This window comes from Cladosporium halotolerans (genome assembly GCF_011745625.1).
Source record: "Cladosporium halotolerans strain TM138-S3 chromosome Unknown Sca5, whole genome shotgun sequence".
Lineage (NCBI taxonomy): Eukaryota > Fungi > Ascomycota > Dothideomycetes > Cladosporiales > Cladosporiaceae > Cladosporium > Cladosporium halotolerans.
In genome coordinates this window covers 864,443-888,761 of record NW_027191456.1, presented here as the reverse complement: position 1 = coordinate 888,761, position 24,319 = coordinate 864,443, and the positions used below count along the sequence as shown (strand labels likewise).

Genomic DNA, 24,319 nt, shown 5'->3' with positions numbered 1-24,319 from the left:
TGTCTGTTTCAGTTCCTTGGACTTTGGTTTTCCACAATCCGCGCGTGCACATGCCGCGGGGCGAAATGGGATGAAGTGAGGTCTGCGATCAGACGAGACGATGCAGGCGGGAGGCTTTTTCGAAACGTGCCTTTTCAATCATGATAAACTGGTCTATTCTGGCTTTCTCTCCGTGGTTCAGAACTCGCGTCCCAGCCCAAACTTCCATTCTCGCCCCATCGATCCCAGTCCCCCACTCTACCAATGCCACATACACTTATAATTCAAAATCCTCGCCCCCAACCGATCGAACTCCAGCGGCCCAATCCAACTATCGTTCGTCATGCGCAGCTTGCCAAACACGCTGCCGCCCTTCCAGACCAGGATGGCGGGATCCAGGTCCTTGGGCGGCGGCGCGACGAGGATCTCCTTGGGCCACTGCGGCAGGGCCTGGCGCAGCTGCAGCTCCAAGTACGCGCCGAGGCTGGGCGTCTTGGACGCGCCGCCGATGACCATGATGCTGCCGAGCAGGTCGCGGCGGCGGCGGTCGTCGGCGCCCGCGGCGTGCTCGATGGACGTCAGGATGGCGCGGTGCAGGGGCATGATCGGGGCGGTGCGGTCGAGGGCGGCGGTGTCGATTTGGGAGGTGAGGGGGTCGTCGGGCGCGGTGCTCGGGGCCGCGGTCGGGTTGTCGGTAGGCTGGGGCGTGCCGATGTCTTCGGGCGGGGGCGAGCCGGCGACGGAGGAGCGCGGGGTGGTGTCGCCATTTTCGCCGTTGGTGGTGAGGTGGGAGGGGAGGCCGAGGGGGCGGGGTTTGGAGGGGGTTGGGGCGGGGAGAGGGGTGCCGCGGGGCGCGGCGGGGTTGGTGGGCGCGGCGACGACGGCGGAGGGGATGTTCTGGCGCGCGTAGTCGATGACTGCGAGCTGAGCTTGGGAGAGGGGGTCGTTGGGCCGGCCGTCGTAGAGGTCGACGCTGCGTGGGACGAGCTTGCGGCGGTCGACGAGCTTGTCGGAGTGGTCGAAGATTTCTGGTCTGAAGTAGCCCTGGGAGGGATGTTAGCTCGGATGTGAGCGCTCAGACGCTGATTTTCATTACCATTGGCGCCAGAAAGCCTTCGTCGTACAGCTTGAAGGTATACTTTCTGGTCTGCTGACCATGTGCTCTGAGATGGAATTCGAACTGCTGAACGCTAATGCTCTCGTCACTCATGGTAGTGTACTTCTCCTTCAGCTCTTCCGCGAGCAGGAAATCGTGGCGTCGCATGAGGTTGAAGTCGCTGTAATTGAACCGATCGAATAGCATCATCTTCACGAAAGTTTCCGTCATGTCGTAGCCGCCGTACTTCAGGTTCATCCTGGAGTCTTCGATCACCATGCCGTCCTCGACACAGGCAATGCTGGTCTTCTCAGCGCCCATGTCGATGATACAAGCACTGCCGTGGCCGGCTCCAAAAGTGGCGGCAAGCGACTCCTGAATGAAACAGACGCGCTGAAAGCCAAAGTCCACAATGAGTTGACGTAGCACCTGCGCAACGAGGACCTTCTCGTAAAGATCTGGGATGATGAAAACGCAGCTGTACTGGCTCCAGTCTTTCTTGTTGGGTAAGTTCAGTTGCTCCTTGATGCTTTCCTCCATGATGAGAAAGAAGTCGCGTTCAAGCATGTTGCGGCTGTAGTAGTCTTTCTCGTTGAGCCATCCACGGCGGAGTGGCCAGCTCAGCTTGTAGCGAGGGTTGGAATCTTCAGGGATACGGAGAGCAGGAGCTCCTACGAAGTATTCTGGCGCCTTGGATGGTTCGGCTGGGAGCTCTGTCCAGTCTATTCGCAGTGGGTCGTTGTGCTCGGAGATGATCTCTGGCTCGGTGGTGGAATTCCACTTTGTGACAAGCTCTCTTGAATTCGGCAGCACTCGACGCTTACTCGCTCGTCGGCTTGCTTTGAAGTCCTGAGCCATAGCATTGTATTGATTGGCAAAGTCTTCACCGAACCACTCTTCGGAGGGCCCGTCTGTTTTCAGACGCTTGGGCTTGGGCTCAGACACCTCAGCTTCTGAATGATCGGATTTGCGAGCAATGACCATAGGTACAGTTTTCGGTAGCGCGTCAGTGGCCAGTCCGAGACGGAGATTTTGGCTACCTGGATGCAGGATGATAGTCTTGGATCCGTAGTTTTCTGAGCCGGCATCGTCCATTGGCTCATCTTCGTCCACTTCTTGGTCGGGATCTGGTTCGCCGTAGGGCACGCCTTCAGTGACTCCATGCGCTCGCGCTCTGTCAATGTCGACTGCAGCACGCTTCCGCCGATCGAGACGCTCATCTTGCTGGAGGCGTAAAGCTAGGATCTGATCGTCGCGCTTGAGGAAATCGCTAATTTCAGATATATGTCAGTACATGCCCTAGGTAGGTAACTGTCGATTTGAGAAAATAGAATGCTGCAAGACGCAAGAGATCGCGTGGCAGAAAAGGCTTGGAATACCTCTTCACGTATTGAACATTCAAGGCATATACGTCCTTCTTGCCCTTGCGCAAGCCATCAAGTACCTTTCGGCCGACCATGGCAAACCGCAAGGACAAGATGCAAAGGGACAAAGGCAATGGAAAAAACAGAAATTTGGGTTGTCGGATACAATCAAGGGTCGGGGCGCGGCAAACGACAGGGTCAAACGCACGTGTAGTAGTTCTTTTGGTTGATCATGTTCACCTGCGGCCAGGTGGTGAACTCCATGTTGTTGTCCGTGCGCTGCAGGCCTGCACATACTCTATTAGCCGCGTGCATACAAGCTTGGTGGCGAGCGGTGAGTGGGAGGATGCAACGCTGCTTTCACAGCAGAACCGCAATCCCGAGCGCGTGGTGGCATTGGGCTTCGAACATACCTTCCTCCCTCAAGAGGGCGCGTCCTGATTTTTTGCCGACCATATTGGCGAGAGAGAGACGGTGGTGCTACCGCGTCGCTGCGTTTGTGGCGAGGCAGTTCCGGGTAGGGGTGGAGGTTGATGTCGGTGATGGAGTGATAGGCGCGCGTGGGCGGTTGGGTGGTATGAGGAGAGGTGCAGTCGGGACGGAACCGGCTCGCGAGCCGTTCGGGTAGGCGATTTGATGGTGGTATGCGCGCCGTCGACGTGGTTGGGCGCTCTGCCGATGGCCTGACGCGCGACTCGGGGTGGCTCAGGCCGTCAGGCTTCACTGCGACTCGGGCTGGTAGGCGCGGCTGTTGCACAAAGCTGTGGGATTTTGCTGCCCCGCAGCCCACTTCCACCCGACCAGCGAAGTCAACACACTCATACTGCCCGACTGACTACCACACAACAACCTCTTGAACGCACGCCTGCCCACCGTCCTGCACCTATCCTCGCCCTTCACATTACCCTCGTCGCATCCGCAACCATGGCCGGTATGTTCACACCACATGCGCAGCTTCGACATCCACACAGCGCTATCGCGACTCGCACTGACATTACTGTTTCTCTCTAGACTTCAACGCAGTTGCCCGTAAGAACTCGACCGATTTTTCAAAGACTCGCAAGCTCAGTAATTGACAAATCCACCAACAGAGCAGTTTACCGAGTTCTACTACAAGACCTTCGACTCGGACCGCGCCCAGCTTGCGCCTCTCTACGTGCGTCGTCCTGGCAAACTTTCAACCTCAGAAGCGCAAGGGAATCACGAGCTAACTTCACCTTGCAGCGCGACAACTCTATGCTCACCTTTGAGCAGTCGCCCTTCCTCGGCACCGCCAACATCATCTCCAAGCTCCAGGTACGATCCTCATTGCGACAACGAGGCCCCGCCTTGAATGCGAAAAGCTGGGATCATACGTCATAGTAAATAGGAGGAACACAGTCGCTGATGCTGGTCATGAATACAGGAGCTTCCCTTCCAGCGCATTGAGCACCAGGTCGCCACTGTCGACGCCCAGCCCAGCAACGAAAGCGGCGGCATCCTCGTCGTCGTCAGCGGTGCCCTCCTGGTAAGATAACATTCAGTGGAAGGAGAGCGTACTCGAGCGGCGGACTAACGCAATACCACCCAGGTCGAGGAGGAGCGCAGACCGATGAGCTACACCCAGACCTTCCAGCTGCTCCCCGCAGACGGCAACTACTACGTCTTCAACGACATCTTCCGTCTCGTGTACCCCGCCGCTTAAGTCCGGCGAGAGCTCGAAGATTAACGACAATTGCTTTTGGACGGAGAGATGGACAGGCCGTAAACGCCGGGTCTTGCGAGATAGAAAAGCGGCATCTGCCATTCGCTGTGTAGTGCGAGTGCGAGAGTATACCAAGGTTTTTGGCTAGCTGTAGGGGCGGAGCATTCGATGATGAACTCCAAAAAAGAAATCAATTTCACGCTTTTTGGCACAGAAGTGCTCTGAGCAGCAGTAAAGTCGAAGTCTCAGACATGGCCGTCTTTCCTGCTATTTGGGGGCTGCTCTCTCCTCGGTCATAATGCGACTTGCGATATCCCATTCCGTGTAGCTTGGTCCGTCAAAACCAGCTCCCTCACGGCTCAGTATGCTTTATTCTCAATTCTGGCACACATGAGTAGGGAACGCAGCGAATTTAGAACTCCAATTGCCAGCGTCAGATCCCACTGCAAACCAAGTGTAAGAACTGATTGCAAGTTTGTCCCGTCATCACAATACACAAAACACCTTGGCCTGCATCTCAAAGTCTGGTCCGCGCCACGGCCCGCTTGTCAAAAGCGACTTCCCTTCAAACCCGCGCTACGCTTTCCAATCCCTATGCATTCACATGTCATCGCCAATGCCATAAGATCCCCGAGAACTCCCTCGTCCAAGTTTCAAGAGCCATGCTTCCCTAACAAGCACGAGAAAATAAATCCATCATTGCCGTCAACCCCACCACCAGCAGCAATGTCCGCCCCAACCCACCTAACCCTAACCCTCACAACCCGCCAAAAACTCGACCTCGCCCTGCTCGCCCTCTACCTGCTCGCCATCCACTTCCACTTGTACATCAACTGTCGAAAAGCCTGCCGCGTGCACCGCTTCAGCGCGCGCAGCCAGCGCCTGTACGTCGTCTTCTCGCTGCGGAAACTTGGAAGGCTCGTGAGGGAGGTCCTGCTGGATTATGTGGTGCTGGGGGTTTGTCTGGGGGTTTGGGCGAGTGGAGTTTTGAAGGGGGTGGGGATTGGGACTGGGAGGGGGGTTGAGGGGTGAGAGGGATCTGATTTGGGATGGGCATCGAGAAGCGGGCGCTGAGGGATAATGAGGCTCGAGTGCCTTCTCGTTGCCACCTGGACCATGGCGGGAATGCGAATCGACAAGTCAAAGAAGCACGCGGGACTCTTTCACCACGTTCCGAGCTACGCCTAGCACAATCACTTCTGTGTGCCTCGGACTTCGATCATCAAATTACTACTGGAAACAGGAACGTCGCACACCCGGACGTGCTGATGGCGCAGCTTTCACTGCCGACGAGGCATCGACATTCTTGCATTTTCTGCCAGATGATCAAACGGCCATTCGAAGCATGCTGCGCTCGGCATTTTAAAGACCGAAGGGAACAAGGGTGCAGAAAGTCAGTTCATGGATGTTTTCTTTGATGAATGCTTGTTCCGACATCAATGGGACACAACCAGTCATTGATAAAAGCCAGAGGGAATGCTCTACTCGTTTGCATGGGCAAAGATATGCCAGATACTGTGAACGCATCGTTTTGGCTTGGTGGCGGGCGGATTGATGTGCAGTAAGGTCAGCAGATTATGATCAGTCAGAGGGCTGGAAGTTGCTTGCAGTCGTGATTGATGCCTTCATACCTGGGCCAAATAATAATAAGGTAATAAATAAATTCCAACGCAGCTACAAACACGGACGCGTAGACAACTGCGCCTTCCATGGCTTAAAGCAGATGCTTGAAGCAACAGGTCCGTTGGCAGTCGCGCTTCTGGTGCTTGCACATCCAACATTTATTAAACCAACCTGCACTCGTCTCCGAACGCTCACCTGACACCACCAACCGAACAAACAAAATCAACCCGATGCCACCAAAATGCCGACCCGCAAGTCGCTGTCAAGTGATGTCGCTCCTTCGTCTGAGTCCAGACGTAGCTCCATGAAGCGTCTCAGCTCCATCGCATCTCTGGCTCACCTCAACCCTTTCAGTCGTCGACGCTCGAACAATGCAACTGACAGCACTGCCTCTCTCGCCAGCGAAGTCTCTCTTCCCTCCGGCTCGACCACCATCGCCGCACCGTCCGAGTCACGCAAGCCTTCCGAATCCTCGTCGACCTTCTTCTCGGACCCGACACCTCTAGCAGCACCAAACATCCCCATCGAGAGCCAAGCCAGTTTCCTACGCTGCAGCAGTTACGTATGCCTTCCAGACGATCCCATTGGAGGCATGCCTCGTAGTCGTACCTTTAGCAACCTTCCTGTGCCGACCCGCCGCAAGAGATCTGATTCTCGCATACCTTCCACGACGCACAATCGCGATTGCTCAAACCTCACTTCGTCGACTCGACTTCCCACGCCGCCAGCATCCACCAGGAAGCATCTCATTGGCAGCATCCCAACGGCTGCTTCAAGATATCAGAGTGTGAGGAATCGAATGAAGAGGTCGGACACAATGCCACTGCTTCCGTCAAATCTCGACCAGGCGAGCAGCCTTCCTCGCCCTACGGCATTCAAGGAGAACTTGTCCGTCAGCATGACCAGGCCTCTGCCTGAACTCGAACATTTCGACGAGGCGGAGCTCAGCTCTCCACTGTCGGCGGGCTCGTACGTGGAAGATCAGCTCTGGGAGCAACAAGCTCCTACCGTGTTGCCGCGAGACCCAAGCTTCTGCGGTACTCTCCCAACCGCTCACTTCGTCGGAAGTTCGCCACCTCGAGACGCGTCCACATTCTACAGCAGCCCCGCGTATCACATGAACCAAGGCTACATTCCACGTTCGGGCTCTTTCTCTCGGCCTGTACCTGTACAGCGTTGGAACTCGCAGCCCATCCTTGCAAACACGACCAACATCCGTGCCAACGCGCACCATGAGATCAGACAGACTCGCCTCATGTCTGCTCGCCAGGCACCGACACCACCTCTGCCAAAAGCTCCTCTACCCGTCCAAGCCATCGGCGCACCTGCGACCCGCGTTCGAGGCAACTCAGTCTCAGCCTCCGTTCACCACCTCCGCCGCTCTTCCACGCAGACCCTCCTCAACGTCTCCTCCAGCCCTCAGCCCTCCGCAGGCCAAGTCGCCGTCGCCGAGCCACTTTCTTACTGGTGCGGCCGCATCTCAGCCATGGTCGACCGCTACCGCAACCAAGACCTTGCCGTCACCCTCTCAAACCTGGACGCAAAATCCGAGACCGACAAACTGCACACTCCTGCAGCTCACACGGCACGCTTGCGCGGCGCGCTCGAGCACTTGCACGCACAATGCGCCACGGAAGAGGCGCGGGACAGCTTCGTCAGATTTCAGATGCAATTTGCCGCGATGCAGAATCTACCGGAGCTCGGAAGGCCGATTGGCACCAAGAAGCCGTCCATGGCCAGCAAGTCGAGTCAGGCGCTGCCGGCGTACGGCGTTGAGCATCACCCGGGAAGAAAGTTCGATCTGGAAGCCGGTGGGTTTGCGAAGAGTGGGATTCGCAAGATAAGTCTTTTCGATCGGATGTTGGGCAGGCGCGAGAAGCGGGAGAGTCTTGTGTGAGTGGCGGTTGTGCTTGCTGATTTCGAGGAAGTAGGTGGTGGAAGTAATGTGTGGGTGGTATGTGTCGGCTTCCTTGGACGGACGGCAGGCTTTCGATGAGCATCCTTGGGCGGGCATTTGTATGGTCTGGAAGGAGCTGAGGAGATGGCAGTTGGTCTTCCTCCTCGCTTTTGAGGGACAATTCGCGTGGTATACAGAAAGGAGGAAATACTCTACCGGTGTATCAAGGCACTCTTACACTTCTCCCAGCCAGAACGCCTTCGCTATGACCCACCCTCCGAACCCTCCTCCCAATGCGTGATTATCCAAATCTCAAGCTTCCTCGAACAAACCCGGAAAGCACTTACGATCCACCCTACGCGCCCCTCCCAGCCAACTGCGCCTCCCTCCGCCTCGCGCTCACGCTCTTGAAATAATTACTCATCTGATCCATCCTGCTGACGAAAAACCACCCCTTCGCCCTAAACTCCTTCTTCAGCACGCCCAGTGCCTCCGCATACCGCACCGCACGCTCGTAATCCTCCGCTGAACCCACGTCTTTGATCAGGAACCCGCTGTGCGCCACCATGCGCTCGCCCTCGAGCTGCCACAGCCGGATCTGGTCGACGACCGTGGGCGGCAGGATGGGGGTCGCGTGGCGCAGGACGGGATGCGCGTGTGTCGTCAGGTAGGAGATGATTTGCTCGGACGTGATGCCGGCGAGGATGGCTTGCTGGACGGATTTTTTGGAGAGTTTTGCCGTGACGAGGTTCGGGTAGCGGGTTTTGAGATCTGCGAAGAGCGAGATGATGGAGATGAGGAGAGGAGAGGAGGTGTAGGCGTAGAGCCGGTAGTTGGTCTCCACGATGATGTAGCCTTTTTCGTCGGAGCCGGTGGCCGGGTTGGTCGTGGCGGTAGTGTTGGCTGTGGAGGGCATTGAGTTGTTGGGCAGGGCGGGCGCGTCGGAGGTGAGGGTTGTGGCTAGGCGGGTTGGGTAGTAGTGTGTTGAGCTCGGGGAGGGGCGGTGCACGAGGCCGAAGTCGGTTAGGTCTTCGAGCATTTGCATTTGGGTTGGGGTGAGGTTTGAGGTGCTGTAGGAGACGCCGAGTTCGAGGGAGCCAAGAGTGAAGAGGAATGAGAGGACGTCCACGGAGTCCATTTGCAGCTCAGCGGAAACTTCGAGGTAGACGATCAAGAGAGTCCAGACTTGTGCGTTGATCTCCTGGAGCAGGAATTCGAAGCCCTGTTTGGTGATGTACGTCTGCCTGCCCTTCATTGCGACGAACATGCCTTTCTGCAACAACTGCTTGGTGCCGGCGCTGACTTCGACGTCGCCGGAGAGACTTGTGTTGGCACTGCCAACGACGTAGTACAATATCGCCTCCCACTGCTTTCGCGCGAAAGTGTCCAGATATTCCACCGTCACAGGTGCTTTTTCCGGCTCGGTGCTCGGCACGCCGAAACTCCTGTGATTGCCGCCACCCGTCAAAGCAAGCCTCAGCGCTTTTGCAAACGCAGGTGCAAGCACATACGAAGCCCTTCCGTCCCTCCCAGGCTGTTCGAACATGATGCGCAGCCGTGTGAGAATGGAGATCGCCTTGTCGCGTGCCTGCGTGCTCTCGTTGTCCGGCTTGACCCATGATTCTAGATCTTTCGCGGCGAAGGGTGTAGGCATGTACAGCATTCCCATTACTATCGTCTTGGCCAGGTGCGGTAGCATTCGGCGGAAGATGGCAAGCGCGGTCGAAGGCTGTTGGTACAGCTTTGTGAATGTGGTGCCAGGCAGTTGTTCGAGGTAGTCCAGCGCGCGCTGGGAGGCGGTGGAAGACATGATGGCTGCATCGGCGACTCGATGATGGCGTCGCCCGTTGGGTGTAAGTGTTCTGTGCCCTCACGGGCGGTGGGCGTAGAGCGTTTCAAGGCATTGTTGCATGTCGCAGTGAAGTGATGATATAACCTACCGATTTGGGAATCCCATGCTCGGCTGCTCCCGCAGGCAGTTTGATGTGAACCAATCAACCAAAAGTTGCTTGTTTCGGCAAACATGTGCATCATTTGCACATTGTTATGCAAAGTGGGTGAAGTGTGAAGAGACAATGCAAGGTTTTCAACGAATGCAGAAAGGCCATAGTATAGACACGTCCAAGACGCATCGCCCTACACTACTTGACTATACGGGAGTTCCTAGATTGATTTAACGGGTGATGAGCTACTCATCTTTGATTGAAATGTTGAATTGCAGACACCTGAAACATGTTCTCGAGATTTTTATTATCTACAGGTCATCAACGCGGCTAGAAATACCGCAAGTTTGGAAGCTATTATATCGATGATTTCGCATGCCGAAAGTATTTCAGGCCCACCCAAGCAACCGTGATCCATATCCAAGACACGACTCCTCCCGTCAACACAATTAACGCCGGATAGTAGCCTACAATTGGCAGTGTAGGATCATCTTCGAGCTCTGGTGGTGCGTAAGGCGTCTCGCCCACATCCCATGCCCAGCTCCACACATCAAGGCACGAACCCATCCCAACGGTAAAGATGATCCATGTGGTGGCCAGCAGCACCCAGCCCCAGTACTCAGTTTCAGCGTAAGTATAGGTGAGGTCTTCTTGTGAATGTGAAGACGGCATCGGAGTCCGCGTCAACGGCGACGGCCGGTGAGGGCGCGAACGATGGGGCCGGCTGGCAAAGCGAGATGTGGGTTGCGAGCTAGAGCCTGGAAAATATGAAGCGGAAGTAGAAGGTGGGACTGCATGTGATGTCGAAGAAGTACCCCCAACAGGTCGATCAAAAGTCAGGAGATCGTCGTCGTCGGTCGTGCTCGCGTAGCTCGTCTGGGAAACGGGAGATTTGAGATCAAGTGGGCTGGAGAGGGTGGTTTCACCAGTGGTTGCCTGAGCATCAGGTTTGATACCTGTATCAGTGAAGATAGACAAGCGAGAAGTGACTACTTCGGTAGGCTCTGATAGGTTGCTAGATGTGCTGATCGACGATTCGTAGCTGAATTGCCTGCGGACCTGGTCATACGGCTGCTGAGGTACGATTGGCCGATTAAAGTCGTCTTCCGGGGGTATCACAGCTGCAGTAGCAAAATCTGATGTCGCTTGAGCAAGACTTGTGTCTGGTAATGTCGACTGTATAGTCGCCTTCGAAGGGTTGCGTTGCAGTAGACTGTTCTTCCGTTCCCTCCCTTCAGTCGCGAACCGTCTCCCACCCAGCAATGCCGTTTTCCTCAGTGACCCTTTCCGCTTGCGCGCCGTTTTGTTCTGAGGAGCGTTAATCGTTGCGCTCTCTTCCTTTGGTTCATTCGCCGGAGAAGCCACCGTAACATCCTCCTCCTCGTCCTTCTTTGAGCTCTTGGGCTTCTTTTCTCTCGAAGGCGGACGGTCTCTAGACGGTGGTCTTGGTTCATCGCCCGGAGTGCGCAAGAAGCTCAGCTTCGAGAATATACTCCCAGACAGCGATCGTCGGTGTCCTTGCGGTCTTGGTGGCGCCGTGGACGAAGTCGGGGGCGCTACGGTTGGTGAAGTTGGCGCGGATGGCGAGCTCCAGGGAAACCTCATCTTCTGGAACTGTGGGAACTCATCTTGCTCTTCATCGGCATCCCTCTGGAGAACCGGCTTCTCGTCGACTACTGCGATTGTGTTGCGACGGGCGCTGCTGCCGGCAGGCCGTGTTCCTGGCTCATCACTTCCCATGGCTGGTGCCGCATCGTGTCCAGCAGGCGCTGTAGAAGGACTCGAGTCGTACATTCATAGCATTGGTGAAGCTGTCAAGCGCGCTACCTAGGTACAAATGCTGTACTCGAGTAATAATCTTGATGTCGCATGCACGTTGTATTGGCGGGTCGGTGGTCAGCGTCAATGCCCAGGCGCGCGCGAGACAGCCGCTAGGTGGGTGGAGGGACGCGATGTCGTTGCTAAGCGAACCTAAACCACCCGAATGGACATCTCCCCCAACGACCGCGTTCACGACTGTCACTACCTCTCGCAGTGAGGATTGCTGATACGCCGACGCTTCTGGCGCCAGGCTTTACCTCTCCCTCCTTCTGCCCAAGAAGACGCGACTATGGCTACCGACGACCATGGCCGCCCACAGACTCCCCCCACCAAATCTCTCCACCAGCGTTTCGGATCCCAGGCCTCCATTGCGCATTCGAGGAACTTGAGCATGGAAACAGACAAGAGCTTTCCGTCTCCCATAAAGATCGACCTCGACTATGATATCAAACACAACCTCAACGAGTCACCGCGGCCGCAGCGGGACACGGACTCGCCATTACCCAGTGGCAGTGCAGCCGGCTCCATGCTGTCGCCGATGAAGCCGCCGCCTTTGTCGGCAACCTCTGCTGGAAGCCAATGGAGCCCATGGACGCCCGCGACTCCTCAGACAGGCAGCACAGATGGTGGATTCCAGGCCTTGAATCCCGCGGCGACTGCTGAGGGAGCGCGCAACCCCTTCAATTTCACCACTGAACAATACATATCTGGCGCCAATGGCCTCAAGCGTCCGTCGAATGAGAACCTACCTGGAAAGCGTCGTGGCCACAAGTACCGACACAGTAGCATTCACACCTCCCACCAGATCTTCCAGGCGCCTGCCCAACGCACCCCACTTGCTGTTCCTGCTCATCTTCCCATGCCAACCCGCAAAGAAGCATGGTGGAGCATGACCTCGAACCAAACGATGCGCTTGATCTGGTGCGCCTGCCATTTCCTCGTCTCTGGATACGTGCAGTTCTCCGCCTCAGGCTCATTGTCAATGACTGCCCTCTCTCGGCTGCTCCTGTTCGATGCTGCCGGTGCCACTGTTTGCGTGGCTGTGGACGTCATGTCGAACTTCGAAGTCTGGCAGCGTGGCAGCTTGAAGCACCCATTCGGTCTTGAGCGCGCCGACGTATTGGCAGGCTTCGGCATGGCCGTCTTCATCGGCTTCATGGGCTTGGATGTTGTGAGCCACGGGGTTCAACACGCGCTTGAGAACCTGGGCGACCATGTACCTCACACTTCTCACTCGCATTCGCGTGCATCGATGGGCGCTGTGGACCTTGACTGCCTGCTTGCGATTGCTGTCACCCTTATATCTGCTATTGGCCTCAAAAACCACTCGCGTCTCGGCCGCGCCATGCGAATGCCGTGGCTTGCAAACTGGGGTCGTATCTTGGGCAATCCCTCCCACTTTTTGACCCTTTCATGCTCGGTGTTGCTGTTCTTCCTGCCCTTGTTCAGTGAGAAGATCTACAACACCGTCGACACCTTACTCTCCCTTTGCATCGCGGGGCTGATGATCACTTTCGGCACGCGCTTGGGAACTTCGCTCGCTGCGATGCTGCTGATGAGCTATCGACACCCAACAGACCCGCACGCGGCACGAAACGTGATTAAGGGGCTGGAAGCCGATCCCGCCGTCAGTGTGATCGAAGAAGTCCGTATTTGGCAGGTGCACTACGGGCTCTGCATGGCGAATTTGAAGCTTCGCTACCGTCCGGCGAGCGGGTATGGAGACGAGATTCTGAGGATCCGACAACGCGTAACGAGCCTTATCCGCAGTCACTTGGGAAGTGTATATGGAGAAGGCAAGGGTCCACGATGGGACGTCAGTGTTCAAATGGCCGTCGAGAAGGACTGAAGCGATCGTTCCGTGCTGGCCACGAGACATCTTCAACTTCTCAGGCACTTCGATTCTACATTCATATTCCATATGTAACATCATGTACAGATTTTGCTAAGCCCACAATTGCAGCTCACATTCTCAAGCCCCTGCTTTCCAAAGTCTAGAAGATTGCGAGGATGTTTGGCGGGCTCGCTACCCCACTTGGGACATTGGTCGGCTCGCTGACAACAAAGAACTCGTAGCGACTCGTCTCTTTGCAGTGCTTACCCAGCGCCTCAAGATCGAATAATTCGCCAATCGGCATACCCCATCCAGCCAGCATGACCTCGTGACAGGACCAGTCTTTCTGGGTCGGCCACGCTTCCCTGAACATAATGTCAGCGGACGCCTTTCGACATTGACGAGCGCCACTTCTTGAGAAGCAAATCGGTCTAGCAAACCCGCACTTACCAGCTCGGATGATCTCCAGCACATGCCGCAAAATTCTCCCACATCCACTGCAGCATCTCCTCGCTCTGCTCCACGCCAGCGAACGAGGGCGGCTGCTTGCCCATCATCGCAGACACCTCCTCCTTGTTCAGCCGATTGTAAGCATCCATATACCCAGACCTCACGAGCAGAATGTCGCCAAACCGAATCTCAGTCCCCTGCGCCTTCGCGACAGCCTTCAAATCCTCAAGCGAGATGGCGGAAGTGGTAAAGGCATCGTGCGACCTGCCCTGCTCGACCCGCCACGCATGGTAATCGAGCAGCACGCCGCGGCCGACAATGCCCTTCTCGCTCCAAGCTCCGATGCCATTCACACAGCTGCGCTCCTTGCCGTTCGTGCCGTGGATGTCGTCGAGCGTGACGCCGTTGTAGAAGACCTTCTCGCGCTGGTAACCGAAGTGGCGCAGGCCGTCCCACTGCGAAGACGACTGCGTGTTGAAGGTCCAGACGTCGTCGTTGACGATCCGCGGCGGCTTCTGATAAAGTTCCTGGTGGAAGGCCTGGCGGCCGAAGAAGGGGATGTCTCCCTGCGCGTCGAGCGGCCAGTTGAGGCTGACGCGGGTGCCGGTTTTGACTTCTTTTGCTGCGGTGGTTACGGTGGAGTCGGTCAGGCGGTTGAGCGTGCCGAGTTGGTCGTTGGGGCCATAGAGGCCCCAGGCGTTGTGGTGAGGGCCGGATTTGTCGAGGGGGAGGTCGGCGAATTTGGGGATGCTCATGTTGGCGAAATGTGAGGTACGAGGATGAAGTACAGTGGACTGGACAAGATGAGAAGATGTTAATTGAGAGGATCTGCTTAATCCTGCACAATAGATTGCAAAAGCGAGAGATTCCTTGTAGTTGCTGAATACTTGGAATCGCGCTGTCACGATTCCGTACCTATATACAAGTGAGGAGAAGATCAATGAGGAGTAGCTCCCTCGGCTTCTAATCGACTCCACAACCACATTAGATCTACGCATGTTCATTTATGCGGCCGTGTTATCCGGGCACACAAAGTACGAACGAGTCAACTTTCTTGCTTTGTAGACTTCATCGTATGCCTGATCGGATACAGACAGTAGCACACCAAATGTGACGTGCCCAGCACCAATTATTGTAGGCGTGTCACCGAGCGCATGTGAAGTCGGCGAGTCGGTGGAATGACAAGCCGAGCGTAGCTCGAGTCCGGCTGCTGCCGCCTAGGGGCCTGAGCTCTGTAAGCTGGGGCCTTTGGTGCGCTGGGCGCCGGAGCTAAGAATGTTGATGTTTCAATAAAAAGGTGCGAGCAGTGACATCCAGTGGTCCGACCAACAGTTCGCAACATCATTTACACCATTTTCGCGCACAGCGCAACACCACCGATCTTCAGCACGCGAGAGCATTCTCGCACCCGCGCGCCTTTTCCCGCATACCGCATCGCTGTCAGCGCCAGCGCCAGCCTCCTCAAAAGATCGTCGCTGTTCCATCGAGGACAGCTCCATCACACGCCCACACTAAAACCAGCGCGACGAGCATTCAAACTGGCGCGCATCAAGACTATCAAGAAGCCCAAATCAGCAGAGATGCCTCCCAAGCGCGCTGCCACCACAAAGGCCGCGGCCAAAGACGCGCCGGCCGCTGCGAAAAACAAGGCCAACACCGCCGCGAAGGTCACCAAGCCCGCTACGAAGAGCAAGGCTGCTGCCCCTGCGAAGGCCCCTGCGAAGGGTCGCGGACGCCCGAAGAAGGAGGTCGTGGCTGAGCCCGAGGCCGAGGCCGACTCTGGCTCTGAGGCGGATTCGGAAGAGGCAGAGGAGGAGACAAAGACAAAGACGACAAAGACAAAGGTCAATGGTAAGAAATACCCTATAATCTTAATCGCGAAGATGTTCTCCTCTTCTCTGAAACGCCATTGCTGCGTACGGCAACAAGATCGCATTGATGGCTGTCCTCAGAAGAAGAAAACGCCTCCCGATGGGTTACTTTGACGCGAAAAATCACTTACACGCTGCTACAGGAACCACCAAGAAGGCTGCACCCAAGGCTGCCGCGAAGAAGACCGAGACTACTGCTCCAACGAAGAGAGGCACTAAGCGCAAGGCCGACGACGGCGAGGCTCCTGCTGCTCCGGTGAAGAAGATCAAGGCTCTCGTCAAGGGACCTGTGATCAACGAGCCGCCGACTGATCGTCTGCATGTCTTTGTCTTCGGCGAGGGTACCGCTGGTGAACTCGGTCTGGGCACTGACAAGAAGTGCATCGACGTTAAGCGCCCGCGCCTTAATGCCAACCTGGACTCCGAGAAGGTGGGCGTTGTGCAAGTTGTCGCTGGTGGCATGCACAACGTCGCTTTGACGCAGGACAACAAGATCTTGACCTGGGGTGTCAATGACCAGGGCGCTCTTGGGCGCGACACCGCTTGGGAGGGTGGTCTCAAAGACATGGACGAAGAGGAAGACTCCGATTCCGACGACGATGACACTGGCATGAACCCGAAAGAAAGCACACCAGCTGAAGTCGACTGGTCGACGACAGAGGTCGCCGAGGGATCACGCTGGGTTGATGTCGCAGCTGGCGACAGTTGCTCGTTCGCCCTCACCGACGATGGCAAAGTCTACGGCTGGGGCACCTTCAGGAGCAACGAGGGCATCTTCGGCTTCACCCACGACACTTTCATTGCACAGCGACCCATCCGCATCCCAGAGCTGAAGAACATCATCAGCATCAAGGCCGGCGCCAACCATGCGCTCGCGCTGGACACCAAGGGCGCCGTCTTCGCCTGGGGCTCCGGTCAGCAAAACCAGCTGGGCCGCCGCGTCATCGAGCGCACCAAGATCGAGGGCCTCAAGCCCCGAGAGTTCGGCCTGCCCAAGGGCAAGAAGTCCATCGTCTCCATCGAAACCGGCGGCTACCACAGCTTCGCCATCTCGAAGACTGGCGACGTCTACTCCTGGGGCCTCAACAACTTCGGCGAGACCGGAGTGATGGACAACGCCGGCCAGGACGACGCCGTCATCCTCAAGCCGCAGGTCGTCGAAGCCCTGCAGGGCAAGGAGATCATCTCCATCAAAGGCGGCGGCCACCACTCGCTCTGCGCGACCGCCGACGGCGACTGCCTGGTCTGGGGCCGCCTCGACGGCAACCAGTGCGGCCTGAGCAAGGACTTCATCGCCGGCCTGCCCGCCGACGCGACGATCAAGGACGAGCGCGACCAGCCGCGCATTCTCGCCGTGCCCACCAAGCTGCCCACGATCCAGGGCAAGGCGGCCGTCGTCACCGCCTGCTCCGACCACAACCTCGTCGTCACGCGCGAGGGCAAGGCTTACAGCTGGGGCTTCTCCGCCAACTACCAGACTGGCCAGGGCACCATCGACGACGTCATCGAGGCCACGCTTATTGACAACACTGCCGTCCGCGAGCGCAAGCTGACGGGTGCTACGTCTGGTGGCCAGTTCAGTATCTTGACTGCCAAGGCGGACCAGCCGACTGTCAATGGCGCATAGAGCATGGATGAAACGAACAAGCCTGCATCTCGAGAGCGATCTCCCCCCATCTCCGCTTCTGCTCGATAATCGAGCGACAAAAACCTTCCTCTTCTCCGCTGTCGCCAGCACCGCAAGGCCTGCGACGGTGCAAGAGAGGAAAGCAAATCTGCATGAGGCATGTGTTTCTTGGTGTTTTTCCGCGGTTTCATCTTTGCCTTGCCTTACCTTTCACGAGAACAGGCGCGAGAGCCTCCTGTCCTGCTGTAATTTGTACCCAGAACACGAGAAAAAAAGACCTTGAGCGTTTGACTGTTTGTTTGTTTGACTGCTTGGTTGGGATATAAGGGCGTTTTGTTATCGTGTCGAATCGTGTCGTGTCAGCACTAGTCTGTCTAACTTTCCAATCAGCTACCCTCCCCAGTTTTGCCCCAGAGTTCCTTTCATTTAGCGAGGTAGAATTGAATTGACCTGATATGCTCCATATTCACATCTCCCTTCTCCATCTCCACCTCCTCCACCTCTCAACCCTGTGCACCGTGAAGTTCGTCCGTTCACATTCGCCCGTGCGTCAACACCCGACGGACGCCCAATGCTTGTCGCCGCTCAGACGCGTACGCGAGCCAAGCCAACGCGCCGGGTCGACGTTGACGTTGACACGACGTTGCATTGCTTGTGCGTGTGCGCGTGCAGCCGTTGTGACACCTACTGTACATACCCAACGCTACCGACCGGGTTTGGCGCTGTTCGCGGCGCGTGCGCGCGGCGCGGCATAACGTGGGAATTGAGCTTGGTTGGGATGTGTAAAGCTTGGCTTGCCCTTGGGGGACGACAGAACTTCACGAGGCGTGCACGGGTATTATTAGAGAGGAAGGTTCGGAAATGAAAGAGGGACGGGAGTGTGAGAAGAGATTTGGGTGTTCATTTCGCGCTGTGGCCTGCCACAGCGTTTTGCAACTAATGGTGATGATGATGATGATGAGCCGAGCGGTTTGGCTTTTCCCTGCCCCTTGTTATCGCGCCTTGTTCGTTTGGATTCCTGCCAAACTGGAGTGATCTGGTTCTGTTCTGTTCGCCCAGTGTCTCGAACTAAGAATAATGGTTGTAATGATGATGAAAAGCAATCGATCAGCAAAAGATTCGCAGCAGCTGGGGTATATGGTCCGTCCGTCGATAACGCCTCGCCTCGCCCAACCCGTGAGGAAATCGAGGGGAAGCGTCGCTTGCAGGCCGTGGAAGAAGAGGCCGTTGAATGGTATGAAATGCATCGAGTCGAAGAAGAAAAAAACTCCGGAAGAATGTGGAGAAGAGGATGAGCAATGTCCGTTCAGAAAGCGAACATGCTCCGCCCGAAGCGCACGCTCTTCCGCCAACCGGCGCCGAGCATCTTCTTGCTGCTTCGGATGCTGCTCGAGTCGGATGAGGGCCGAGGCTCGTCGCGTGGTGAGGTGTCGTCGTTTGGGTAGTACTTTCTTGCGCTCGGGAGGACTTCGTGTGGGAGCATGGTCAGGTAGAGGAGGAGGCGATCGTTTCTCTCCTTGTGCTGCTGGCCGCGCTCGCTGCCTGTGCTGGAGAAGCTTCCGGTTCTGGTGAGGGTACTCAGGGTGCCGTCGCTGCCGCAGCGAAGCATCTGGGGTCTGCCTGCAGGAGGGAGGATGGGCGATGAGGAGACGGAGCTGCTGGCTGAGGATGTGCTGCCGAAGAGGCGGTGCGTGGAGTTTGAGATGGCGACTTCGTCGTCGTTTGCGTTGGGTTCACACCATGGGCAGCTTTCTCTTCGAGTCTCCCAGCCCTCGAGGCGGAGTTTCTGAGGGCAGTTGGCCAGGTTGTGCTCGTCGCTGCAGGCGCGTAGGAGCTCGTACCAGCGGTGCCGGCAGGGCTGAGTGGAAACGTGCAGACCGGCGACACACATGGTGGAAGGCTTGGTAAGGCGATGTCCTTGGCAGACGGGTAGAGATTGGGTTGGCGGTATGCAGGATCGAGTGGAACCGGAGGCCCGCCGGCTGGGCAGGGAGGATGGAGGCTTTATCCCTACGCTGGGATGAGGAGAGTTTCGGTGTCGTCAGTGATGATTTCGCTGGGTGGCGCCGTTGCCAATAATGCTTGTGATAAGCTTGGGTGCCGTGGATGGCGAGATTATTGGCGATGGGAAGGCTTGGTCGGTTGGTCCAGAGGCTTGGTTGGGTGGCAGAGAGACAGGGTGATGGACGCGCCGTGGTTGAGAGCAGGTGTCAGAGGTTTGGAAGTGCGCCGGTGGTCCAAGTGTGAGACAGATCCGATCCGGGGAGGGCAGAGAGGGAGCCGGAGAGGTGATGACGGCGAGTTGGATGCCTGAGTGGTGTGCCTGGCGGTGTCCGGGATGGATGAAGTGAGGCGATGAGGGGTCTCTGTGCGACGCGAGCAGGCGGAGAGGTGTAGGAGATGTGAGAGGCAGCAGGTGCCGTCGGACTCGCGCCGGCCAGGCCTTCCACCCTTATAGCGATACGACGGGCGGGCAGGGCAGCGGCCACACGTGCACCCACACTCACATGGCAGGGCCGGTAGTGCAGCGCCATGAATCAGCACGCCGGCCGTCTGCCAGCATCTGCCACCCCCCATGCACGCCAACCCTTCCACCACCGCCCGCCGCCGCCAGATCTCCTGTCTTCGCACCTCACCGCGCCTGTGGCCTTGCGCGCGGCTGCCCTCGCGCAGGGATGCGCATCCGCCTCCACGCCACTACTGCCACCGCACCGTCCTTCCGCCGCGCTAGAAGCGCCCCAGGCGAGCAGCCGGCATTAGCCTGGCGCGCTTCCGTTGCTTTGGGTTTGCGGCCGCGCAAGGCTGGCTGGTCCGCGTTGACGGGGCAGCAGATTGCTGTGGCTGGCCGTGGAACGTGTGTCGAGATGCCGCCTGTGTGGACGAGTCGCATCTGCTGCACCACCATCAACACTACCTTATCCGACCGCGTCTGCGTCCACCGCATCTCGCTTCTGCAGCCGCGCGCCCATACCCTGCCGCACCCGACCGCCCGCGACATGTGTCGCGTCTTGCTCGACGCAGAAGACACTCCTCCCGCCGCGTCCGCCGTCTGTTTAACCTCGCGCGCCGTTCAGCTAGCGCCCGCGGCAGTCGGAATGTTTCACATTTCCACCCTCACCGCGCGCTGCCCAGACGTCTCGCTTCCCAATTTCCTGGTCGCTGCCCGCCCGTGCTTGCATGACCACATCACACCGTACTTTTGGGCAGCAACCTCGTCCGGGCGGTGCGCGCACGTGGACGCGCTTGTTGGTGCTGCTCGCGCGCCGTCCCTAACTCCCTGGCAGGCTGGCACTGATGGCCTGCTCCGCCGGCCGGTTCAGGCAGGATTCCGGGAGCGGTCCCCGAAACTCACGTGGGACAGGGATGTCGGCCGTACGCGACTTGGGCTGCCTTATCTCATCACACTGTGACGACTGCTTTCTTTTGCTATTTCGGACCTGTGTACGAATTCGTCCAGGAGCACATCGCATGCGCCTTCTGCTATACGCTGATCTTTTGCAACACCCGAGACGTGCATTAGCGACTGCGTTGTCTGCTTGGCGAATGCGGCGGTGTCATCGCCAAGAATATGTCACGGCGATAGAAGCATCTGCAATATGATCAGCTTCCGTCTGCAGCTCGCGTGAGCGAGACGTCGTTACGAATCTAGACTTTATGATCTTTTGTACGGATCGCATGCGAAAGCGCAGACGACTGATCATTTATCTGCATTTCTTGACATGTGTATTTGATCTTATATGTGCGGACGTACCCCCGACACGAGCATCCTACGCGACCGCCGGCTGACATCGCAAAAGCTTATGAATATCCGCAGACCAGGGTATGCTGTACAACTGCTCTAGCTAGATGCCTGGTCAACGGACATGGTCTCCACCGTGATGGGATACTTTGACAACACCCTCGGACAAAGCTCCTTACGAGCGACAACTTTACTTCATGCTTCGGAATCACATGAGATGCGGCTTCGGGTCGCCGCGGAACGATGTCATGAATCGTCAACAGTAGCTGCGAAAGCGATGATACGTGATATCGGGTGGAAGCAGGCCTTAAGCTTCCCGAGGTAATCCAGGGTGCATGATTCCTCAGGCACTACTTTTGCAATTCGGGCAGCCTTCCTCTGAAGCCTTGTTATCATCAAGCCCAGGCTAAGGCCCGTAGATCACCGTACCCAATACCTGAATTCTGAAAATGTATGTTTATTGCTTCTACGTGTCCTCGTCCCGGACTCGTAGTCACATCCGGAAGTCCGAAGGACCAAGACTTCAATCCGGATATTCCATCAATTGCAGCTCTATTCAGAGGAGTGCATGGGGCGAGCCGAGCGTTCTGTAGTATCACCACCTGACGTGGCATCACGATTGAATTCAGCTGTATTGAACACACGCTACGTTTTTGCTCGGGTATTTACGGCCGGCTGCGACCGCTTGCGATGAAGCGCTGAAAGCTGACTTTATCGTTTTCATGCATATGGATATGCAGATCGCGTTCCACAAGGTGGATGCCTGCAAGACCTACTATAAAAGTTTACGCTGACTGTGATGCAGCATTATTGAGGTTTAATGTCATATTTCTCCGAAATATGCTGGGAGAGTTTACGACTTCTGACTGTATTACGAGCAACTTTCTGAATACGAAAAAGCGCATTGCGGCACATTGCATCTTGTCGGTGAAGCTCTGCATAGAAAAGCTGAAGATGCAGGACGTAACCTCACCTTGAGAGACTGCCCGTATAATGAATTATCCATTGCGCGCGACAACTAAGGTAGCCCCGCGTTCATAGTCAACTGCTACATGGCACCGAGCGTGGTAGCATAGATATCTCAACCATAAATTCACTCAAACACACATTACCCGAATCCACCATCCTTCACATATCAAGACACACGACCCAACCCACCATCCACCAACAAGCCTGAAACTCAACCTCCCCTCACGCCCCCTCTCCCTTTCCTGTCCCCCCACCACCAGCAGGCCCAGCACAACTCCCCACGACCTCCCCCTCCCCCACCTCCCCAAACCGCGCCCCAACCTCATCGCAAAACCTCGCCATCGCCGTATCCCTCTCGCTCAGCCCCTCCGGCGCATGCGTCGTCCAGCGCACGTGCGTCTTGTTGAACACGTTCGTCCACTCCGGGTGGTGCTTTTGCTTCTTGCACTCGGCGGCCACCGCGGACATGAAATCCTGTTTAACGAATCGGCGAGCGTTAGCGAGCTTCTGAAGGGATTTTGGGGGCGCCGCATTACCCAGGTCGCTTTGAACGTTTTGAAGCGGAACTGGCGCTCGAGGCCTTTGCCTTCGCCCCAGAGGCGCCAGCGGCCGTGGTCGACGAGTTGCGTGGTTTGGGCTGCGAGGGCGGCGGGGTCGGCGCCGGGGGAGGGCGAGAGCTGGTCGGGGGAGACCATTGGGTTGGGGGTGGTGGTGAAGGTGCGGGTTGGGGTTGGGGGTTTTGCTAGATTTCGGGGAATTGATGAGAGGAGGCGGGTTGTGAGGGGTTTTGACATTTTTGTTGGAGCTGTGTAGGGATTGTATAGCGAGGTGGCGGTTTCGGGGCCTGATGGGATGCGGCGTGGACGTCACGGCGTGGGATCCCCGGACTTTGCGGCGTTTGTTGGAGAGGGAGGTTCGGTGATGGAGTCCGACGTCTTCGCTGTGCACTGATGACTTATATGATTTGCACATCAGAAGCAGCCTTGTAGGTAACCTAGCTATCATACAGGGAATGTCGAACAGGACAAGACGATATTTGGGGTTTGGTTCAGCATCCGACAATCCGCGTTGATTGTGCCGCGGGCAAAGCGCTACAAAATGCTACGACAGAGACAATAATAGAAAGCAGGGACATCATATGGGCGGGAAGAAGGAATTCGATTTCTCTAGCCCGTGATGAGGTAGATGGAGCGCCTGTGTGGTCGTACTATGGCTGCTTTTTGCAGCTTTTTCCCATTTCCAGAACGCTAAGGTATCAACCCATCCCTCAAACGCCGAACATGCTAAGATACCAATTTCCATGCAGTGCGATTTTCGCGCTCTACACTTATTTCTTCTTGGCCTCCTCCTCCTCAGCCTTGGCCTTGGCGCGCTTCTCGCGCTTGCCAACAAGGCGGGCCTCAGAACGGGCGTCACGGAGAGTGCGGTAGGCGTTCTCGGTGGAGGGGTAGTCGGAGAGCTTGCCCTCCTGGACGGTGACCTTGTTGTCGATGGGGAAGGCCTGGCCGGTGAGGCGGACGTTGTTGCCCTCCTTGGCGGCCTTAGCCTCCTCAGCGCTGGCCTCACCCTTCTTGGGGGCCTTGGAGTTGCGCGGGAAGAGGATGAGGCGCTGCTGGTAGGCCTTCAGGCGCTCGACGTTGGCCTTGAGGGACTCCTCGCTCAGGTTCTGGCGGCGGGGGTCGACGGAGATACCGATGGTGCGCGCAAGCTTGCGGGGGATGTTGGCCTCCTGTGGGAGCTTTGTTAGCACTGTGCCTGCGATCTCGTCTTTAAAAAGTTCAGTCGTACCTTCAGCTCAGCGAGGGAGAAACCACGGCCAGCACGAACACGGCGGTTGTACTTGACGCTGGGGCAACGGACGACCGGGCGGAGCTTGTCGACGGGCTTAGGAGCGACCTTGGCGGCCTTCTCCTGGCGGTGCACACGGCGGCTGGCCTTCTTGCCAGGCTATAAAGGTTGTGTCAGGACATTTGCGATCTATGCACTGCAGGCGCCGCTGCTCTCAAGGTGAGAGGGGAATTACCTGGTCGAAGTGCACGCGGACGCGACGCTGCCAATCCTTGCGGAAATCTGCAACATGTCAGAGCCTGCCAAATATTTTCGTCTCATCGCATGCGCGGCGGGGGCGAATTCTTACGGTTGTGCGGGATCATCTGGTTGTGCTTGATAGCCATTTTTGCGGTATTGGATCAAGCGATCGGTCTTGTCGAAGGGTCGTCGGTGTCGTTTCGCAAGATCACACAGCTGCGAAGTTCGCAAAAGTCCATTTCTGCGTCGACTGTGCGCGGGCCGCAGAATCTTGGCGTGGGTCGAAGGGTGCTCCCGGCACTAGGCCCAGAGTGGATGCTAGCGCAGAACGCGACCTCTCCGCGTCGCGTTTCCACTTTAGCGGCAGGCGCGTTCGCGTGCTCGAGTTCCCCTC

The 24,319-nt window shown here is 57.0% G+C and overlaps 11 protein-coding genes across 11 annotated transcripts; 4 read left to right on the top strand and 7 right to left on the bottom strand.

Moving 5' to 3' along the window:
* Window positions 1-237: 237 nt before the first annotated feature.
* Window positions 238-3,106, bottom strand: WHR41_02229 (uncharacterized protein; the record flags this gene model as incomplete). Its single annotated transcript, XM_069370835.1, has 4 exons — window positions 2,853-3,106; window positions 2,648-2,726; window positions 1,076-2,345; window positions 238-1,023 (listed from the first exon to the last, which is right to left on the bottom strand). Exons 1-4 carry the CDS (start codon window positions 2,893-2,895, stop codon window positions 238-240), a joined length of 2,178 nt encoding a protein of 725 aa, XP_069232135.1. The 5' UTR covers window positions 2,896-3,106.
* Window positions 3,107-3,230: 124 nt separating this feature from the next.
* Window positions 3,231-4,575, top strand: NTF2 (Nuclear transport factor 2). The gene is made up of 6 exons (XM_069370834.1): window positions 3,231-3,370; window positions 3,451-3,468; window positions 3,531-3,595; window positions 3,664-3,735; window positions 3,845-3,946; window positions 4,010-4,575. Exons 1-6 carry the CDS (start codon window positions 3,364-3,366, stop codon window positions 4,121-4,123), a joined length of 378 nt encoding a protein of 125 aa, XP_069232134.1. The 5' UTR covers window positions 3,231-3,363; the 3' UTR covers window positions 4,124-4,575.
* Window positions 4,576-5,987: 1,412 nt separating this feature from the next.
* WHR41_02227 (uncharacterized protein) lies at window positions 5,988-7,643 on the top strand (the record flags this gene model as incomplete). Its single annotated transcript, XM_069370833.1, has 1 exon — window positions 5,988-7,643. One exon carries the CDS (start codon window positions 5,988-5,990, stop codon window positions 7,641-7,643), a length of 1,656 nt encoding a protein of 551 aa, XP_069232129.1.
* A 355-nt stretch (window positions 7,644-7,998) lies between these two features.
* On the bottom strand, window positions 7,999-9,453 carry WHR41_02226 (uncharacterized protein; the record flags this gene model as incomplete). The annotated part of the gene is made up of 1 exon (XM_069370832.1): window positions 7,999-9,453. The coding sequence occupies one exon, from the start codon at window positions 9,451-9,453 to the stop codon at window positions 7,999-8,001; it is 1,455 nt and encodes a 484-aa protein (XP_069232128.1).
* An 816-nt stretch (window positions 9,454-10,269) lies between these two features.
* Window positions 10,270-11,326, bottom strand: WHR41_02225 (uncharacterized protein; the record flags this gene model as incomplete). Its single annotated transcript, XM_069370831.1, has 2 exons — window positions 10,270-10,344; window positions 10,409-11,326. The coding sequence occupies 2 exons, from the start codon at window positions 11,324-11,326 to the stop codon at window positions 10,270-10,272; spliced, it is 993 nt and encodes a 330-aa protein (XP_069232127.1).
* Window positions 11,327-11,696: 370 nt separating this feature from the next.
* On the top strand, window positions 11,697-13,256 carry WHR41_02224 (uncharacterized protein; the record flags this gene model as incomplete). Its single annotated transcript, XM_069370830.1, has 1 exon — window positions 11,697-13,256. One exon carries the CDS (start codon window positions 11,697-11,699, stop codon window positions 13,254-13,256), a length of 1,560 nt encoding a protein of 519 aa, XP_069232126.1.
* WHR41_02223 (uncharacterized protein) lies at window positions 13,229-14,600 on the bottom strand. The gene is made up of 2 exons (XM_069370829.1): window positions 13,692-14,600; window positions 13,229-13,606 (listed from the first exon to the last, which is right to left on the bottom strand). Exons 1-2 carry the CDS (start codon window positions 14,444-14,446, stop codon window positions 13,402-13,404), a joined length of 960 nt encoding a protein of 319 aa, XP_069232133.1. The 5' UTR covers window positions 14,447-14,600; the 3' UTR covers window positions 13,229-13,401.
* Window positions 14,601-14,984: 384 nt separating this feature from the next.
* WHR41_02222 (uncharacterized protein) lies at window positions 14,985-17,654 on the top strand. Its single transcript, XM_069370828.1, has 2 exons — window positions 14,985-15,542; window positions 15,706-17,654. The coding sequence occupies exons 1-2, from the start codon at window positions 15,272-15,274 to the stop codon at window positions 17,187-17,189; spliced, it is 1,755 nt and encodes a 584-aa protein (XP_069232132.1). The 5' UTR covers window positions 14,985-15,271; the 3' UTR covers window positions 17,190-17,654.
* An 841-nt stretch (window positions 17,655-18,495) lies between these two features.
* Window positions 18,496-19,080, bottom strand: WHR41_02221 (uncharacterized protein; the record flags this gene model as incomplete). Its single annotated transcript, XM_069370827.1, has 1 exon — window positions 18,496-19,080. One exon carries the CDS (start codon window positions 19,078-19,080, stop codon window positions 18,496-18,498), a length of 585 nt encoding a protein of 194 aa, XP_069232131.1.
* A 3,039-nt stretch (window positions 19,081-22,119) lies between these two features.
* Window positions 22,120-22,691, bottom strand: WHR41_02220 (uncharacterized protein; the record flags this gene model as incomplete). The annotated part of the gene is made up of 2 exons (XM_069370826.1): window positions 22,120-22,371; window positions 22,434-22,691. The coding sequence occupies 2 exons, from the start codon at window positions 22,689-22,691 to the stop codon at window positions 22,120-22,122; spliced, it is 510 nt and encodes a 169-aa protein (XP_069232130.1).
* A 343-nt stretch (window positions 22,692-23,034) lies between these two features.
* Window positions 23,035-24,143, bottom strand: WHR41_02219 (60S ribosomal protein eL13). The gene is made up of 4 exons (XM_069370825.1): window positions 24,035-24,143; window positions 23,921-23,967; window positions 23,686-23,844; window positions 23,035-23,626 (listed from the first exon to the last, which is right to left on the bottom strand). Exons 1-4 carry the CDS (start codon window positions 24,069-24,071, stop codon window positions 23,225-23,227), a joined length of 645 nt encoding a protein of 214 aa, XP_069232355.1. The 5' UTR covers window positions 24,072-24,143; the 3' UTR covers window positions 23,035-23,224.
* Window positions 24,144-24,319: the final 176 nt, after the last annotated feature.

Coding starts and splice junctions, on each gene's coding strand:
- NTF2 (XM_069370834.1), top strand. Junction 3,596..3,663: donor CCCAGCTTGCGCCTCTCTAC/GTGCGTCGTCCT, acceptor TTCACCTTGCAG/CGCGACAACTCTATGCTCAC. Junction 3,947..4,009: donor TCGTCAGCGGTGCCCTCCTG/GTAAGATAACAT, acceptor AATACCACCCAG/GTCGAGGAGGAGCGCAGACC.
- WHR41_02223 (XM_069370829.1), bottom strand. CDS start 14,446: ATGAGCATCCCCAAATTCGCCGACCTCCCCCTCGACAAATCCGGCCCT. Junction 13,607..13,691: donor GCTGGAGATCATCCGAGCTG/GTAAGTGCGGGT, acceptor CATTATGTTCAG/GGAAGCGTGGCCGACCCAGA.
- WHR41_02222 (XM_069370828.1), top strand. CDS start 15,272: ATGCCTCCCAAGCGCGCTGCCACCACAAAGGCCGCGGCCAAAGACGCG. Junction 15,543..15,705: donor GACAAAGACAAAGGTCAATG/GTAAGAAATACC, acceptor ACGCTGCTACAG/GAACCACCAAGAAGGCTGCA.
- WHR41_02219 (XM_069370825.1), bottom strand. CDS start 24,071: ATGGCTATCAAGCACAACCAGATGATCCCGCACAACC. Junction 23,968..24,034: donor CCAGATGATCCCGCACAACC/GTAAGAATTCGC, acceptor GACATGTTGCAG/ATTTCCGCAAGGATTGGCAG. Junction 23,627..23,685: donor TCTCCCTCGCTGAGCTGAAG/GTACGACTGAAC, acceptor AAGCTCCCACAG/GAGGCCAACATCCCCCGCAA.